The sequence below is a fragment of the Pogoniulus pusillus genome, chromosome 13, assembly GCF_015220805.1.
Source record: "Pogoniulus pusillus isolate bPogPus1 chromosome 13, bPogPus1.pri, whole genome shotgun sequence".
NCBI classification, from domain to species: Eukaryota; Metazoa; Chordata; class Aves; order Piciformes; family Lybiidae; genus Pogoniulus; species Pogoniulus pusillus.
In genome coordinates, this window is record NC_087276.1 from 32,356,313 (window position 1) to 32,371,301 (window position 14,989).

General features: G+C 50.3%; 1 protein-coding gene across 1 annotated transcript; it reads left to right on the forward strand.

The window, feature by feature from the left end:
• Window positions 1-247: 247 nt before the first annotated feature.
• Window positions 248-14,989, forward strand: IL21R (interleukin 21 receptor). Its single transcript, XM_064152743.1, has 9 exons — window positions 248-344; window positions 2,617-2,688; window positions 5,333-5,438; window positions 5,892-6,079; window positions 7,693-7,844; window positions 8,167-8,344; window positions 9,413-9,509; window positions 10,322-10,403; window positions 13,177-14,989. Exons 1-9 carry the CDS (start codon window positions 248-250, stop codon window positions 14,074-14,076), a joined length of 1,872 nt encoding a protein of 623 aa, XP_064008813.1. The 3' UTR covers window positions 14,077-14,989.

Here is a 14,989-nt window from a genome sequence, read left to right on the forward strand (position 1 = left end):
TGCCTGGCATTTAGTCAGAATTAAATGCCTGTGTTGCCAGGATGCATGAAGCTGTACCAAAGTCCCCACTTCAGACGGATAAAACAAAAAGAGATGGCAGAAAGGACTCGAGGCCAGGTTGGACAGGGCTGTGTACAACCTGGTCTAGTGCAAGGTGTCTCTGCCCGTGGCAGAGGGCTTGGAACTAAATGATCACTAAGGTTCCTATCAATCCACACCAGTCTGTGACTCTGACTTTTCTAACGCCATGCAGGAGGACGAGTTCCAGCCTCTGCTCGTTGCCCACTGCCACTCTTTCCTCCGAGAGAACAATCACACCAAAGACAGAAGCCAGTGGGAGGGATGTAGAGAAGGGGAGGTGTCTTGGGATTGAGGCTTGCCAAGAGCTCGGCTGGAGGGAGCTGTCCGTCTCTGGGAAGCCGTGAGGGCTTCCAGACCTCTCAAAGTCCACAGAGAGACTGCCGCAGAGCTGCATCTTTCCAAGCTTTTCTGCACACACATCATATCCTGTGATAGCAACCCGGAGCACAGCCAGGGGGCCAGTCACACGCTGCGCTGGCACTTTCTGCGGTGCTCCCAGAGGCAGCAGTCCTTCCCCACCACACTCAGTAGAAGAGCTGCGTAAGATAAGAGTTGGACTGATCTGTGGCTGCTGGCAAGGGTGAGAAATAGGATAGTGGAGTCCCAGGCGAGGAAGTATCCCCTCCTTGTTGCACCTGTGTTAGCAGATCCTCCTGCTTCTCTAGCATGTTTTTGCTACTGTGCTTTTATTCCGGAAGCTTCTTTCTAGGTTGCAATCTTGTATGCAAACCTCTCTCCAGTGTGTAATGGCAGCCTCTGGTATCTCCAGACGGCGTCTTCCTGATGAGCTACCTGGGCTCATTGCTTTGATTTTTCCCCTGCTTAGTCCTTCCTGTCCCATTGGACTGATGGTGCTATGCTGTCAGCAGAGGAAAGGAAGCAGGGAAGGCACTTGAAAGCCACTGTTCAGTCAAAAAGCACCAATGGCTGCCCGTGCATCGCTCTGTCTACTTACACGGGAATGGGGGAGCTACTGAAGTGTCCTGAACATGAAACACTGGGAACACTGCCAGTAGGATTCAGAAACAAGCCCTGAATCTGCAGCACTCTCTGAGGACCTAATCCTTCCTTCCTCTGAAGAAAGGGGCAGTGAGTTGCCTTTCTTGGCTTTATGGGGTGGCCAGGAGTGTGGAGCATGATAGGCACAAAGTAAGTAACACTGAGATGTACTTCTGCAGCAAGCCACAGTACCAGGCAGCACTAGTCCATCCTGCAGTCCAGAGCATCTGTTGGGTTCAGCCAGTGAGAGAGCTTGGAGCCTAGGGAAGAACAGCAGCAGCCCTCAGAACTCTCTCCAAATGGGAACAGGCCCATCTGGGCAGGTCATTAGCATCCTAAGCTGGAAGACCCTTGAACACTGACCCCAGCAGCAATAGCTTCCAGGTATTTCACAGGGAGGAGGACAACTCAAAAGGCAGGAGACAATGGTGTGTCCTGTCTCTAGGGATGAGACCCTGCAGACCCCAGTGTCTGCTTCTGCAGCACAGTTGCTATTCAGCACGCTGCAAGAAACAGGCCCTCAGCCTCAGTGCTAGGCAGTCATAGGCAGCTGCTGCACCAGGGGATGTCCATCTCCAGGACCTCTGTTTCCATGGTGCAGCCAAGTCTTGGTATGAAGTCAGGTGAGCAGATTTCAGGTGGCAGGATAGCAGGTAGTGGTATGGCTACAGTCACACAAAGAAAACTTGTAGAGCTGGGACCCAAAAGATCCAGAAAAGATGTTTCCACAAGGAAATCTATGATGCAGAAAAAAGGCCTGAAGCATGAGGAAAGAGTTTTTGTTCCACCACTCGCAGCAGGTGAGGAGGCTGGCAGAGTGCCTGGGGCTCCTTGCTGAAGGGGCAGCCTATGCTTCATCTGCAGGACCTTTGCCCTGGCAACAGGTCCTGGAGAGGCCCGGATAGTCCAAGGTGAGGCAACAACAGCATGGCTGCTCCTAGCACAGGGCTGAGGTGCTGCAGCTGTGAGGCATTCTGTGGCACCTCCTAACTGAGCCTTGCTGATCTCATCTGGACACTGTGGTGCCTTGAGAACAAGTCTTTAAGCTCAGAAGGGGCTGCAGGGGCTTTTGGTGGCTGCTAAATTTATTTAGGTTTCATTATTTGAGTAAACCTGGGAAATTTTTAAGCAGCACAAGCCTTCCCCAGAGGGGCCTCACTGGCATTTACTCTGCTGAATGACTGGGTGTTTGATGCTGGGGGGGGGGGAATGCAGAGGCTCCCCAGGACCTGGCCCCTCAATCTGCATTGGGGCAAAGTCTGGTATACACGCTGCAGGATGAAGTGATGGAGGGCAGCCCAGCTCTCCAGGAGGAGGACTTTGGAGGGGCTGGTGGATGAAAAGCTGTCCATGAGCTAGCAATGTGCACTTGCAGCCCATTTGCAAATGGCTTGCCAAAAGTGGGAAGTTTACTTTTAGACACTTAAGCGAAAGCAAGACTAATTCCATCTCAAGCTTTGACATGCAAGTACGTGGCTGAGCTGAACCTCCAAGTGCTTGGTTGGGGTTTTAAAGTTTGTTTTGTTTGTCTTCCAGGGCATACGGTCAGAACCAAAATGAACAAACTGTGGCTCCAGAGTATTTCCTTCTTCCTTTTATTCCATTACAGTAAGTTCTCAGCCATCTCTTCTAGGCAACGTACTCACAGGATTTATCTTGCTGGCTGTTGACACAGGCTCTGCTGTGATGTGCATGGCACAAGATTGCCATGGGACAGCAAGCATCAGAAGAGGGGGAGAAGAGGAGGCTCAGGGGTGACCTCATTGCTGTCTACAACTACCTGAAGGGATGTTGTAGCCAGGTGGGGGTTGGCCTCTTCACCCAGGCAACCAGCAATAGAACAAGGGGACACAGTCTCAAGTTGTGCCAGGGGAAGTATAGGCTGGATGTTAGGAGGAAGTTCTTCACACAGAGAGTGATTTCCCATTGGAATGGGCTGCCCAGGGAGGTGGTGGAGGCACCATGCCTGGATATGTTCAAGAAAAGACTGGATGAGGCACTTAGAGCCATGGTCTAGTTGATTGGATAGGGCTGGGTGATAGGTTGGACTGGATGATCTTGGAGGTCTCTTCCAACCTGGTTGATTCTATTCTATTCTATTCTATTCTATTCTATTCTATTCTATTCTATTCTATTCTATCCTATCCTATCCTATCCTATCCTATCCTATCCTATCCTATCCTATCCTATCCTATCCTATCCTATCCTATTCTATTCTATTCTATTCTATTCTATTCTATTCTATTCTATTCTATTCTAAGGGTTCCATGGAATAACAAGTTAGGGAAGAGTCTCCATAGACCTTGGAGGGCAGACACAAGAAGGTGCATGGCTGGACAGAGCTGAGTCAGGCTGCTCGCCCCTCTAGGGAGAAGCACCAGTGGAGAGAGTGCAGAGGTAGTGCCTGCTGTGCATTGAAGTGGCTTCTGTTGATATTAGGCGTAGGGTTTCCTCCACTCAAAAGAAAATACTTCATCATAGGAAAGGTTCTGGAGGCCAGGACTGGAGTATGCCCAAGGCTTATGGCTGCTGTCGGCAGGTCAGCCAGGAACAGTGGAGTGAAGCTCTCCAGGTCTGAGCCCCTTTGCTCAGGACTGGGCTGTGCAGTCACTGCCAATGTCGGTGGTTTTCACCCAGTGTGCAAGCTTCAGCTGACTCAGAGCTGACTTTCTGAACAAGTCAGTTGGATAGAAATCAGCAGCAACAGTGCAGGGAGCAGTGCAAGCTTAGCACTCTGCATTCTGCTTCTAAGCAGAGCGTTGGACCTGCTTCAATGCTATAAATAATCAGAAAAGGTTCTTTCAGGTTTGTGTCTTTCTGCCATACAGGCCCATTGTCATGTCTAGTGTGAATGCTGTGCAACACAAGCCAGGGAATTACCCTGTACTAATTCCTGTTGGACCTAACTAGATCTTAGTGTTAAAAGTATTTGAATTTTGCCTCTCAGGCTGCCAAGGACAAGACAATTCATCCTAGCTCTAACTGGGCTGAAGACAATTAATTATCCCCATCTCAATAAAAACCTATTCTCCTCCTAGTTCTGTCAGCAGATTCTTGCCCAAAGATAGGCTTGCAGATTGCCAGCTACCTAGGTATAGTTCTCTTCACCGACAGACAGCATAGGGTAGAACAAAAGAATGCTCATTAGTTATGCTTATTAAAACTGGTTGCCGTCTCTAAGGGAATGCAGAGGGGGTTAGAACCGTGTATTGTAGGAGAGAAAAGCTAGACCAAGGAAGAAGGGGTGTGCTCATGGCTCTGGAACAAACACTGCTTGTACCAGGGCCCTCAGAAGAGCCTACTGAGAGCTCAAAATGAGAAGTTAAAACTGCATGAAAACTTCAGAACAAATTTGTGAATTCAGTGTGAAGTGAAAAAGTCAAAATGATACAAAATGCCAACCACATCTCTTGACTCCCTCCTGGTTTGGTAAAGCGCAGGCATGCTCCTGGCACCCTCCCCAGATTTCCTCTGTGGCCATCCTTTCTCTAATTTACAAGAGGAGCAGCATAAAGTCTACACCTGCCTCAACTCTGTGGAGAAGCCTCTTTCAGTGGATGTGATCCTCAGCCTGTGCCTGTCGCTTTGCCACCAGGATGCTCTGTAGGAATCAGAGTAGCTACAGATGTGCAAACTTCTTTTTTTCTTCCCAAATCCTGTGAAAAGCAAACTTTGAGCCTCCAGAGCTGAGCACGAAGAGAATTGTTATTGCAGATACCAAGCTGCAGAAAGCAATAAACAGCGAGAGAATGGTAAACAAAGAATTCCTAAACCACTGGTTTTTGAAATGGCCAAAGGGCAGTGTAGAGGACAACCAAAAACCGAGGCTGGCAAAGAGCAGCCCTGGCTTAGGAAACGGAGTCGTGAAGGTGCTTGCATGCCTGTTTCTGGTGGGACGATCTCGCCTCTTCCGCGTGCCAGTGAGCAGAAGTAGTGCGTGACTCTGCTCTGGTGGCTGTGGGAGGGCACTGGGAGACGCCTGCAGATGCAGCCACAATTCAGACATTTCCTGGTATTTTTGCATGCCATTTCCTCCCATGGCGTTTTCAATTGACTTTTGTTTGCTGCTTCTCTTGCTGTCAACGATTTGCCTCTCTGTAGAGGTGGAACACATCTTATGCTCTAAGACTGGAGACCTTCAGGAAGGCTGGCACAAAGCAGTCTGTTTCCTTCAGATGTAGTGGGAGCCCTGAGGCCTCAGCTGGCTTCATCGTGACAGCTGATGTTGTGTTTTGTCTTTCCAAACTTACAGCTACATGTTGCGAAAACCTGACCTGTTTTGTGGATTATGTACAGACCCTGTCCTGTGTCCTGAGAAGTGACTTGGGTGCCAGCTCTTACAGCCTCACTGCAACATGGTATGTCTCACGAGGATGAGCAAAGTGCAGCCAGCTGGAACTTCTGCTGTGGTTGTAGAACAGCAGTGTCCGTCTGTCCTAGGTAGAACTCTCGTTCTTGCTGCCATGCTGCTTTTCACTTCTTACTTCACACTCCAGCTATCAGTTGGCTTCTCCCCCGGCTCCCATGTCTCTGCCTGCACTGCTGGCCACTCATTGCTGCAGTGACTTTCTCTTCTGGCCCGGGGATACCTGGTGAGCACCTTTTCTTCCCACAAACACTTCAGCGTCACTTTCATGCTTCTCTCAAAAGTGCCAAGCTGAGAAAATAGAGGGGAAAAAATCTGTCAAAGTTCAAAGGTAAATTTTTGCCTCTTTTTTTTCTTAGTGATTTCAGTTCCTGGTTGTACATCAACATCTTAGTCCAACTACAACATGTGGTAGATGTGAATTTGTTTGTTTTGGTGGGTTTAGGCTTTCTGAGGAAGACTCCGAGAATGTTGTGGCTGCCTGCAGTCTCCTGCAACTGTCCAGGAACACAAGTCACACACAGTACATGTGCACCGTGGACATGACTCAGCTGCTGGCAGATGTCAAAGTCCAGGTGGAAATTGATGATAGACAGCATGTGATCTCCAGAGACTTCTATATGGCAGATAACAGTAAGTACGAAAAGAGGGGGATTGGACAAATGCCTTCTGGCCTTATGTCTGCTAGGGGAGTCTGAGCAAGGACTGCGGACAGTGCTGCTTTCAGCTTTGGGCTCCCCAGCTTAAGAGGGACAGGGATCTGCTCGAGAGAGTCCAGCAGAGGGCTACAAAGATGAATAGGGGACTGAAGCACTGCCTGATGAGGAGAGGCTGAGGGACCTGGGGCTGCTTAGTCTGGAGAAGACTGAGAGGGGATCTAATAAATGTTTATTAGGGTGACCCTCCCAGGTCAGGAGGTGGGGAACAGGCTCTGCTCACTTGCTCCCTGGGACAGGACAAGGAACAATGGATGGAAGCTGCAGCACAGGAGGTTCCACCTCAAGACAAGGGGGAACTTTTTGATTGTAAGGACCACAGAGCACTGGAACAGGCTCCCCAGAGAGGCTGTGGAGTCTCCTTCTCTGGAGCCTTCCAAGGCCTGTCTGGATGTGTTCCTGTGTGACCTGAGCTAGATTGTATGGTCCTGCTCTGGCAGGGGCATTGGACTCGATGATCTCTTTGAGTCCCTTCTAACCCCTGACATTCTGTGATCTGTGACTGAAGGTGGCAGCCAGTGCTGGGGTGCTATGTTTGGGGTGCACTTGTCTACACAGAGCACTGTGCTCTTACTGTGACCAAACTATGCTTGCACTTGTTCTTGGCTTGAGGCTTAAGGGTGGTAGGAACTGCTTTAATTCCAAATGCCACACAGGAGCCCTGGGAGGCTCTAGCAGAGGACGCCTGAACCAGCCTCACATTATTCTGGGTGGCATAAGGTGTTCCAGACACAAAGGATGTAGCACTTCCCCTTTCTGGGGCAGTTGCTAGCCATCTCTTCTGCTTGACAGGAAGGCTAGCTGCACTCCTGTAGTGCCTTGGTGGATGACAGGGGTGTTTAGCCAGGTAGTCAGGCATCATGTGGGCATATAGAAGGATCTTTCTGCTTGGGTTCTTCTGACATTAAATTGTCTTTCTGACATCTAACATCTCAGGAAAGCCCCCAGCCCAATGGGCTGTAGGTTGGGTAGTGGTGCTTTGCTTGTCTCCTAGCCGTCCTCATGCAGAGATGTCACAGTGCAGTGATGTACTCTGCAGGCTAGTGCTGGGGTTTGCCCATTACAGCTTCTTGAGATATTAAAGCACCCCACAGGGGACCCAAAAGCTTGTCTCTGAGGCACTGGGGACACAGGGATTTGCAGTGGGTTTGTGCAGTGCCCATGAGCACCAACTTTGCCTGGGGCTATGTTACACTAGTTCTGCAGGTGACCATGACTACCTGAAGCCCTCCTAAGAGCAAGGTGCTCCCTGCAGGTCCCTTGTGCTATCTTCTGCTCCTTAGGTGATAAGGAGGTTCAGAGACAGGTGGAAGGAGTATTCTGAGAAACGTGAGCCCAACTTTACCAAGCTGCTGAGGTGTGAGTTTCTGTATATGGCTCACAGCTACTCAGCTTGAGAGGTAGGAATGTTGTGGGCTCATCCCTGCCGGCGCAGCTTTGCTGCATACTTGCTCTGCATTGCTGACACCACACTGAGCTGCCTCTTGTCTGCAGTCATGCTATGCAGGGTAACACCATCCTGTCTTCCAGTCAAACCCCAGCCTCCGTTCAATCTGACTGCCGTGTTCTCCGAGGGTTACAATATTTCCTGGGAAACCATCTACCAGAACTCTCCTTACTACTTTCTAAACGAGGAGCTGCAATATCAGCTGCGTTATAAGAGGAGGACTGACACGTGGGAGGTAAGATGTCAGTTCACCACCAAGTAGGATGTGCCAGCCAGGGGGCAGCCAGCACAACCAGGACAGGAGCGGAAGAAGGGCTGTCCAGAGTCAAGAAGCAGAAACGGTTTCAGCAGGGCGGGGTCTGTGGGGAAGGCTGGTGGTTCGCTTTCTTCTCATGCTGTCTTGCGCGGAAGGATGCCCCAGGGTCTCCTGCAGCTGCTGAGCAGCCATGGCCTTGCAGGAGCAGCACTGTTTCGCAGGGCTCCTCGCCGTGCAGCAGCGAGGTTAAGGTGGGAGCTGTCACTGCAGCTCAGAGCGTTCAGTGTGGAATCGTTCGCAGACCCAGAAGACTAAAGCTGTCCATGACGACAGACGGACACTGCTGATCCAGCCGTGGGAGCTGCAGGCGAACGCTGAGTACGAGCTCCAAGTGCGAGCCAAACCGCGCCAGGACAGCGGCTACGGCGGAGTCTGGAGCGAGTGGAGCCTGCCGCTGGCGCTGACAGCCAGGCCTGCCGGTACGAGCCGCGGCTCTCCTCGCCTCTCGCTTGGTCCAGCGTCGGAGTGCTTCCAACCCTCGCCAATGAGGACAAGTTCTCATTAGCCTAGTGAAGGGCTACCCGGGCAAGGGCGCTTGCTTACCCCTAGGCCTGGCCTGGTACCTCCTGTCTGCGCTCCTCGCACTGTGGCCAACGGGGAGAGGGTTTGGTGGGGCTGGCCGCGGCCTTGGGTGCCGCAGCAGGAACGGCGTTCCCTCTCTACTGTCAGCTGTCCAAGGTCCTGCTCACAGCTTTCAGAAACCCGAGATTCGGTAGAGGTGCCTCCGCTGCTGGGGCTTAGTATTACCTTCAGTAGATGGAAGACTGGATCCTGCTCTCCGGGATGAACTCTGTGCCTGGACTCTGATGTTTGGTCCTGCTGAGCATGGCTGTTCCATTTGGCAGCTACCACTCCAACTCCGTAGGGAGTTCACAGTACCTTATGCACAGAAGTGCACTGGCACTTGTGGTAGAACAAGGGCTAGAGAAATAAGGAGTCAGTTCAAAGAGAGCAGAGCAGGATGAGTGGTCAATGTCGAAAGCATGTGCTGAGCTGCCCTGCTGCCACTGATCTGCAGCTTGAGCTGAGCACACGGTGCTGTGGCAGCAGGGTCAGGCTCTGTTTGCTGAGCGTTGTCTGTGTCCCAGGGCACAGAGTGGAGAGCAGCCAATATGCACTCATCTGGCCAGTGACTTTTCTTCCTGTGTCTCTGGCCAGCTGCACTCTCTTTTCGGGATGGATCATCTCTGGGCATATCCCATAGAGGGTTCAGGCAGAGTTGGAAACACCAGGGGTCTTTGAAGCTGGGAGTTGTTGGGTTGCATTGCAGCCAGACCATAGGGCAGCTGAGGCACTGCTCCTTTAATTGATGAAGTGTTCTCTAAGCATCCTCATGCAGCCCTTGTGGCTGGAGTGCTGGGCCCCAGGGTGACAGCCTCATTGTCCCTAAGAGAAAGACTGGGATAGAAAGAGAGTGTCTTCTCACAACCCCCTGCATACTGAGCAGGATACAAGGCGAGCCTGGATGACCCTATCTCTTTCTCCAGCAGTGGCACAGACGGCAGGCATGGGGTGGCTGCTGCTCTTGGGTGGTGTTGTGGCGATCACTGCCTCAGTCACAACCATTCTGGCCAAACAGGAGAGGTAAGAATGCTTCAGGAAACTGGAGTAAATGCTTCTGCTCTGTCTTGCTGAAGGTGAGGTGTTAGCATGCAGCCTTCTTTAATCTCGTAAATCCATGCAAGGACACAGCTATGGGCCTGAGAGGACCAGAAAGGTTGGTGCCCAGCTGGTGTACTGGCAGGAGCACCTAGCATTTCTCTGATGCTCTGCTGCCATTCAGCTGACTGAAACAGGACAGTGGCACGTGGAGACTGACCAAGGGCTGCCCAGCCTCCCAGGTTGCTCTCCTGGCCCTGTCTGTGCTCTGTAACTGCCAGATGGGAGCCTCAGCCAGAGCTGGCCTGCCCCTTTCCAAGCTGACACAGACTCCTCAGTGCTGGCTGGGGCTTCACTGCTTCTCCTGCTAAGGGGTGGGATGTGCACTGCCATGGAAGAGTGCTGCCGGCTGCTGCAGCAACAGGGCTGGCACAGACCATGGGCATGGGAAGACTGCACAGGGCAGAGCTCTGGCTCGCGTGTACAGACCAGAAGCCATCCCAGCCCAATGGGGAGGCACCTCCAGCACTTGGTGCTGTTTCAGGAAGGAAACAAATTGGCACCTCTTTACTTAGTGGTGTGCCCAAGGCCTGAGGCTGAGCTCCTCCTTGGAGGCCCACAAGAAAGGCCATGAGATGGCCCTAGAGAAAGAGAGATCCTTGGATCTTAAGGCACCTACTAACTTGTGAGACCAGGCTCAGCAGATGATTTCAGCTGCTTGATCTGGACCTGGAGATGTCTTGCTTAGCATCTGGAATATGTGCTTAACCCCAAAGCCTTTCTCTTTTCTTTTCCAGTTTGTGGAAGAAGGTGGCTTGCATCCCAGATCCTGCTTCCTTTTTTACACCTCTTTATGTGGCACATAATGGAGATTTCAAGGTATAAATGTGCTTCATAAGTGAGGGGAGCACATAAGGAAGTTAAACCAAAAGACACACCTTGCTACCCTGGGCAAGAAATTTGGATTAGGGCAGTGGGAGAGAGGATCTGTTCTCAGGGGAGTGACAAACAGCTCCAGGTATAAGAAGCAGAACTCTCCAGCACCTATTCTGTGCCACAAAGGCCTTTCTGCCAGGGCCGTGCTGCATATTCCCTGCAGGTGCTGTCTCAGTGGGTGAGCTGAGCTCACATATCATCTGTGAAGCCTGGGAATCCAAAGGGAATGGAGAAAGAGATACCAGGACAGTAAGTAGGGCTTTCCAAAGCTCTGGTCCCACGCTGCCATCAGGGCTGTGGAGCAAAGTTCATTGTAGAGCCAGAACTGAGTCCCACAGGTTCAACATCAAGCCTTGTAGCTCTCACACAGAAGACAGCTGTGCCTATCATCTGGGAGGATGTCTGGAGCTTTGGGGGCAGGTAGCTACTGTGGTAGCACAGTGTAGCTGCTTCCCTGTGAAGGAAGTGTCTTTGAGTAACTTGGCCCAACCCTCCCAAATTCGCTTCTGGTTAACACCAGCCAAGCACACTTGTGTGACAAAATGGTTGCAAAGGCTGCAGTGTTTGCTGCAGTTCTTCACATACAGAAGTAAAAGAACATCAAGGTTGTATTAAGCTGGAAAGCAACTCTCAGTACTGTTACCAAGCTGTAAAACTGCTGGCATGTGAGTGCAGACGTCACTGCCTCCTTAGGAACAAGTTCCTGTTGTTACAGCAGCACTGATGGCAGACACTTCAGTGACTGATTTTTGTTTCTGCTTTTTCTTAGCCCCTCTGGCAGAGGGACACCGTCTGGGTACTGATGATTTTCACGTACTTTCCCAGTGCTGCATGGCTGATGTTTGTTGTTAGGTTAAGTGGTCTTAGACGGGTGCCACTCAAGCTGAAGTCTGCAGCGGCTGCCTCACTTCCTTCCTGCCTTCCTCCTTCAGCCCTATGTGGCTTCCCGTGTCTGCACAGGAGGGGCACTTCTATCCTCGTGTGAGGCAAGTGCTACAGGTTGCTTTTCAGGGAAAGGAACCAGGACCAGGTGGACTCAGTGTGGGAATTCCTGAGAGCTATGAGCTAGCATTCACAGTGGAAGGGGAAGCATCCTGCATGTCAAGAGACTGCTTCTCTCTGAGAGAAGCCATAGGGGTCTCTGCTCTGGAGGAGTTACATCTTGCAAGATTCTAGTGAGGGTGGTCGGTGCTGCTGGGAAAGAAATGAGCCTCACTTGCTAAAGCTGAGTTGTTCTTAATAAATTTGCAGATTAAAGCAGCAGTTGCCTACATAGCCACAGCACAGAATGCACAGGCAGAGAGTGTCAGGAGGCTGTGGTGACATCACTGATATGTGAACAGACTCCAGCTGGCAAACTATCTATCAGTGTAAGGCTCATTCAGCTGCATCCTGCTTGCTTCATGGTTAGATTGTGTCTGTGAATAATGATCAGCAAATTACAGCAGCGATGCTCTGCGGACCGCAGCCCTGGATGGGGTAGGAGGCAGTGAGATGGTTAGAAGAAATAAAGACACAAAAAGAGAGGGAAAAACAGAGAACTGCCTATTACTCCTGTGTCTACATGGGTCTGAAGAGTTGCACTGGATGGGAATTTGCAAAGAACTGTTGGGGAATGGGAAATATCCTGGATTTCCTGCTGTTTCTTCAAACAGCCTCTTACCTTTCTGTCCATTACAGCTTTGTGGCTTAGGTTAGAAATAAACGAAATAGACTTAGTGCTTCCTTCGTAAGGAAGATTTTTTCCATGCCCTGTGTCAGAGGGTGAAAATCTATGCCAAGCTGTTCTCCCTCCAGATAGTTGCTTATGTTCAATTATACTGAGTGTAGTTTGGGACAGGAGGCTAGTACCATTAAGGCAGTCTGACAGCTGTGGAAACACCCAGCTCTCATGCAGCACATAAGAAGCCCTCACAGTGTCTATTCAGTGTTCATTAGTGATACAGGCCTAAAGTTTGTTGTGATCTGAGCACCTGATCAGTGACTTCTTCAAAAAGAAGAGAAATTTTTACTATGCTCTTAGGTCAGAGAAAGCCAGAGCCATCTTACTCCCAACTGTGACTGAATGCAGGAGGCTCGTGACCTAGAAATAATGGATGGCACAGGGCAGAATGTGATATTAATAGTGATGCAGAAGGGCAAGATTCTATGTGTGGCACTTCCTAATAATCTCAGTAAGTGTTGTCTGCAGCAAGTGGTGGCTCCAGCTCTTTCGAGATCTCAATCCCCTTCCAGCCCCTCCTTCTTTCTTGTCACTTTGAAAGAAAAGGCTGGTCTGGGACATGGTTGAATACAGACAATTGGGAAAAGCCCTGATCCCTTCCCAGGGAAATTAGGCGAGGGAAGTCACAGAGCAGGGCTGTGTGTGTTGGGTGCAGATGCAACATGCAGAGGAGGAAGCAATATCCAGGATAAGCTGGCAGGGCAGCCTTGGTGGCCTCCAGCCAAAGCACATAAGAATGCTGCTATGGGTGGCATTCCGTGCTGCACAGAGAAAACTGCAAAGCCACATAAACCTTCCTGTTACTTGAATCAGTTGTCCTGCAGCTGCCTGTGTCTGGTGATAACAGCATCTTAGCTCCTGCTATTTTGGAGGAGTTAGTGATTTTAGAGTTTGCCTCTAAAAGGGTAAGAACTTTGGTACCTTCTGTGGAACCTCAAAACTGATGGTACTAACCTCTCTCTCTCTCTCTCTCTGTGTGCATCTTTTGTGCAGAAATGGGTTGGTGCATCCCGTATGAATTTCACTGAATGGGGAATGGTCCTTCCAGAAGTCCTAGATGTTTACACCATGTGTCCCTCCAGCAGTACTGCATGGGAGGAGCTGCCTGAGCTAAGAAAAGATCTGCCTTGCAAGCCCTGTGTGTCTTGCCTGACTGCCCTCGGCCAGGACAGTCAGTCCCTGCTGTCTGCTGTGAACAGCAGCAGTGGGACTAAAGACCAGTCGTATGGGCACTTGTCCATTGACACTGTGACTGTGGCTGATGGATTTACACCTTGTAACTGCCACTGCAGCTGTAGCCATGGGTACAAGGGACGGGAGCATACCAGTGAGGATGACAGTGCTGCAGAAACTAGTTACCCCATGTTTAAGGTTGATGATGAAGACACAAAGATAGCCAGTGGCTTGCATCTGGCTGACCTGAGTGCACAGGACAAAGTCTTTGCCTCAGGTTCTGTGTCCACAGACCACCTGAGGAGTACAAGTGTCCTAGCCCACCAGCAGCTAGAAAGGGCTTTGGAAGGAAGGATAGGGAGCATCCTAGAAGACCTCTGCTTGCAGCCTGATCAGTGGGATTTGGAAAATCCAGGTTCTCTGCCTTCTCCCGATGGTGAAAGTGTTTCCTACAGTGAAGGCTCCTGTGACTTCTCCCCTCACACTTCAAGGCCTGGTGACAGTTACCCGATGATCTGTGTAGATTTGGACACTATTGATAGTGGCTTTGTGGACTCAGACTGTGGGAGCCCAGCTGAGTGTGAACTTGACCAGAACAGCCAGGCCAGCTGTTCTTCCATCCCTCTGGAGCTGGTGGGGGAGGACTTTCCACGGAGTTACGTCAAGCAGTGGGTGTCTTGTGGCTCTGATGGCCCCATCAGTGGAACACAGACAAGCTAAGGGCTTCATGATGCCTTGCAGCGTCTGAGGCCTTTTCCATGCTGTGCCAGCAGCAAAGTGTTAGCAAAATTCAGAAGAGAAACAACCTCAGGTTGTGCAAGCTCTGTTGCATACGACTGCAAACTGTTAGGTTCACAGAAATCTCTGCCTGTTGTTGCTTGCCCTATTGATGTCTCAAATGTGATGTAACTGTTTTTTTCCTTTTTAATTTCTCCTCCTTTTTTTCTTTTTTTAGAATCCCAGGTCAGCCCCCTTATAATGGCAGGAGAGGAAACTGTCCCTTGAAAAGTGCCTTTTTGCCTTATGTAGGTTTGTACATTGTTTTACAGACACCTTCCACAGAGTACAGAACTTTATTTTCCCTGGTATTCTCAAACAATTTGAGAACGTGGATCTGTACAGAAGAATGTTACATTAAATTCCCCACCCCCCACCCCTTTTCCAGACAACGCTGATGTTACTTTTCTTTTTAGTACCTTTGGCTCTTTAAAAACAGTGGTATTGTTGATTAAGGAAGGTCCCAGCCCTGTCCATGGGGTATGACGAAAAGCAGTTTTCATATAAGTATCACAGAACTGCGTGTCCAAGAGACCAAACACAACTCAGGTTTCAGAAGGACTTTGCCTTTCCAGGTGGAGTTCGCGAATGAAAAGTCTTCAAAACATAATAAATTCCTGACAAACTCTAACCACCAGGGCTTTCTGCTGAATCAGCACTTCTCCCAGCATTTCCCAAGCACGTGAACTGAAACACTGAGCAGCTTTTAGAAGCATGCAGAAGTCTCAGAAACGTTCTACCTGGTTGTGCCTGCGACTCCGTCTTCTGCCTTGGACCTGGTCTGCTGCAGTTAAACGGTCAGTAGCACAAAGTTTGGGCAATTTCTGCTAACTAATAAAGCCAACCATGAAACTTC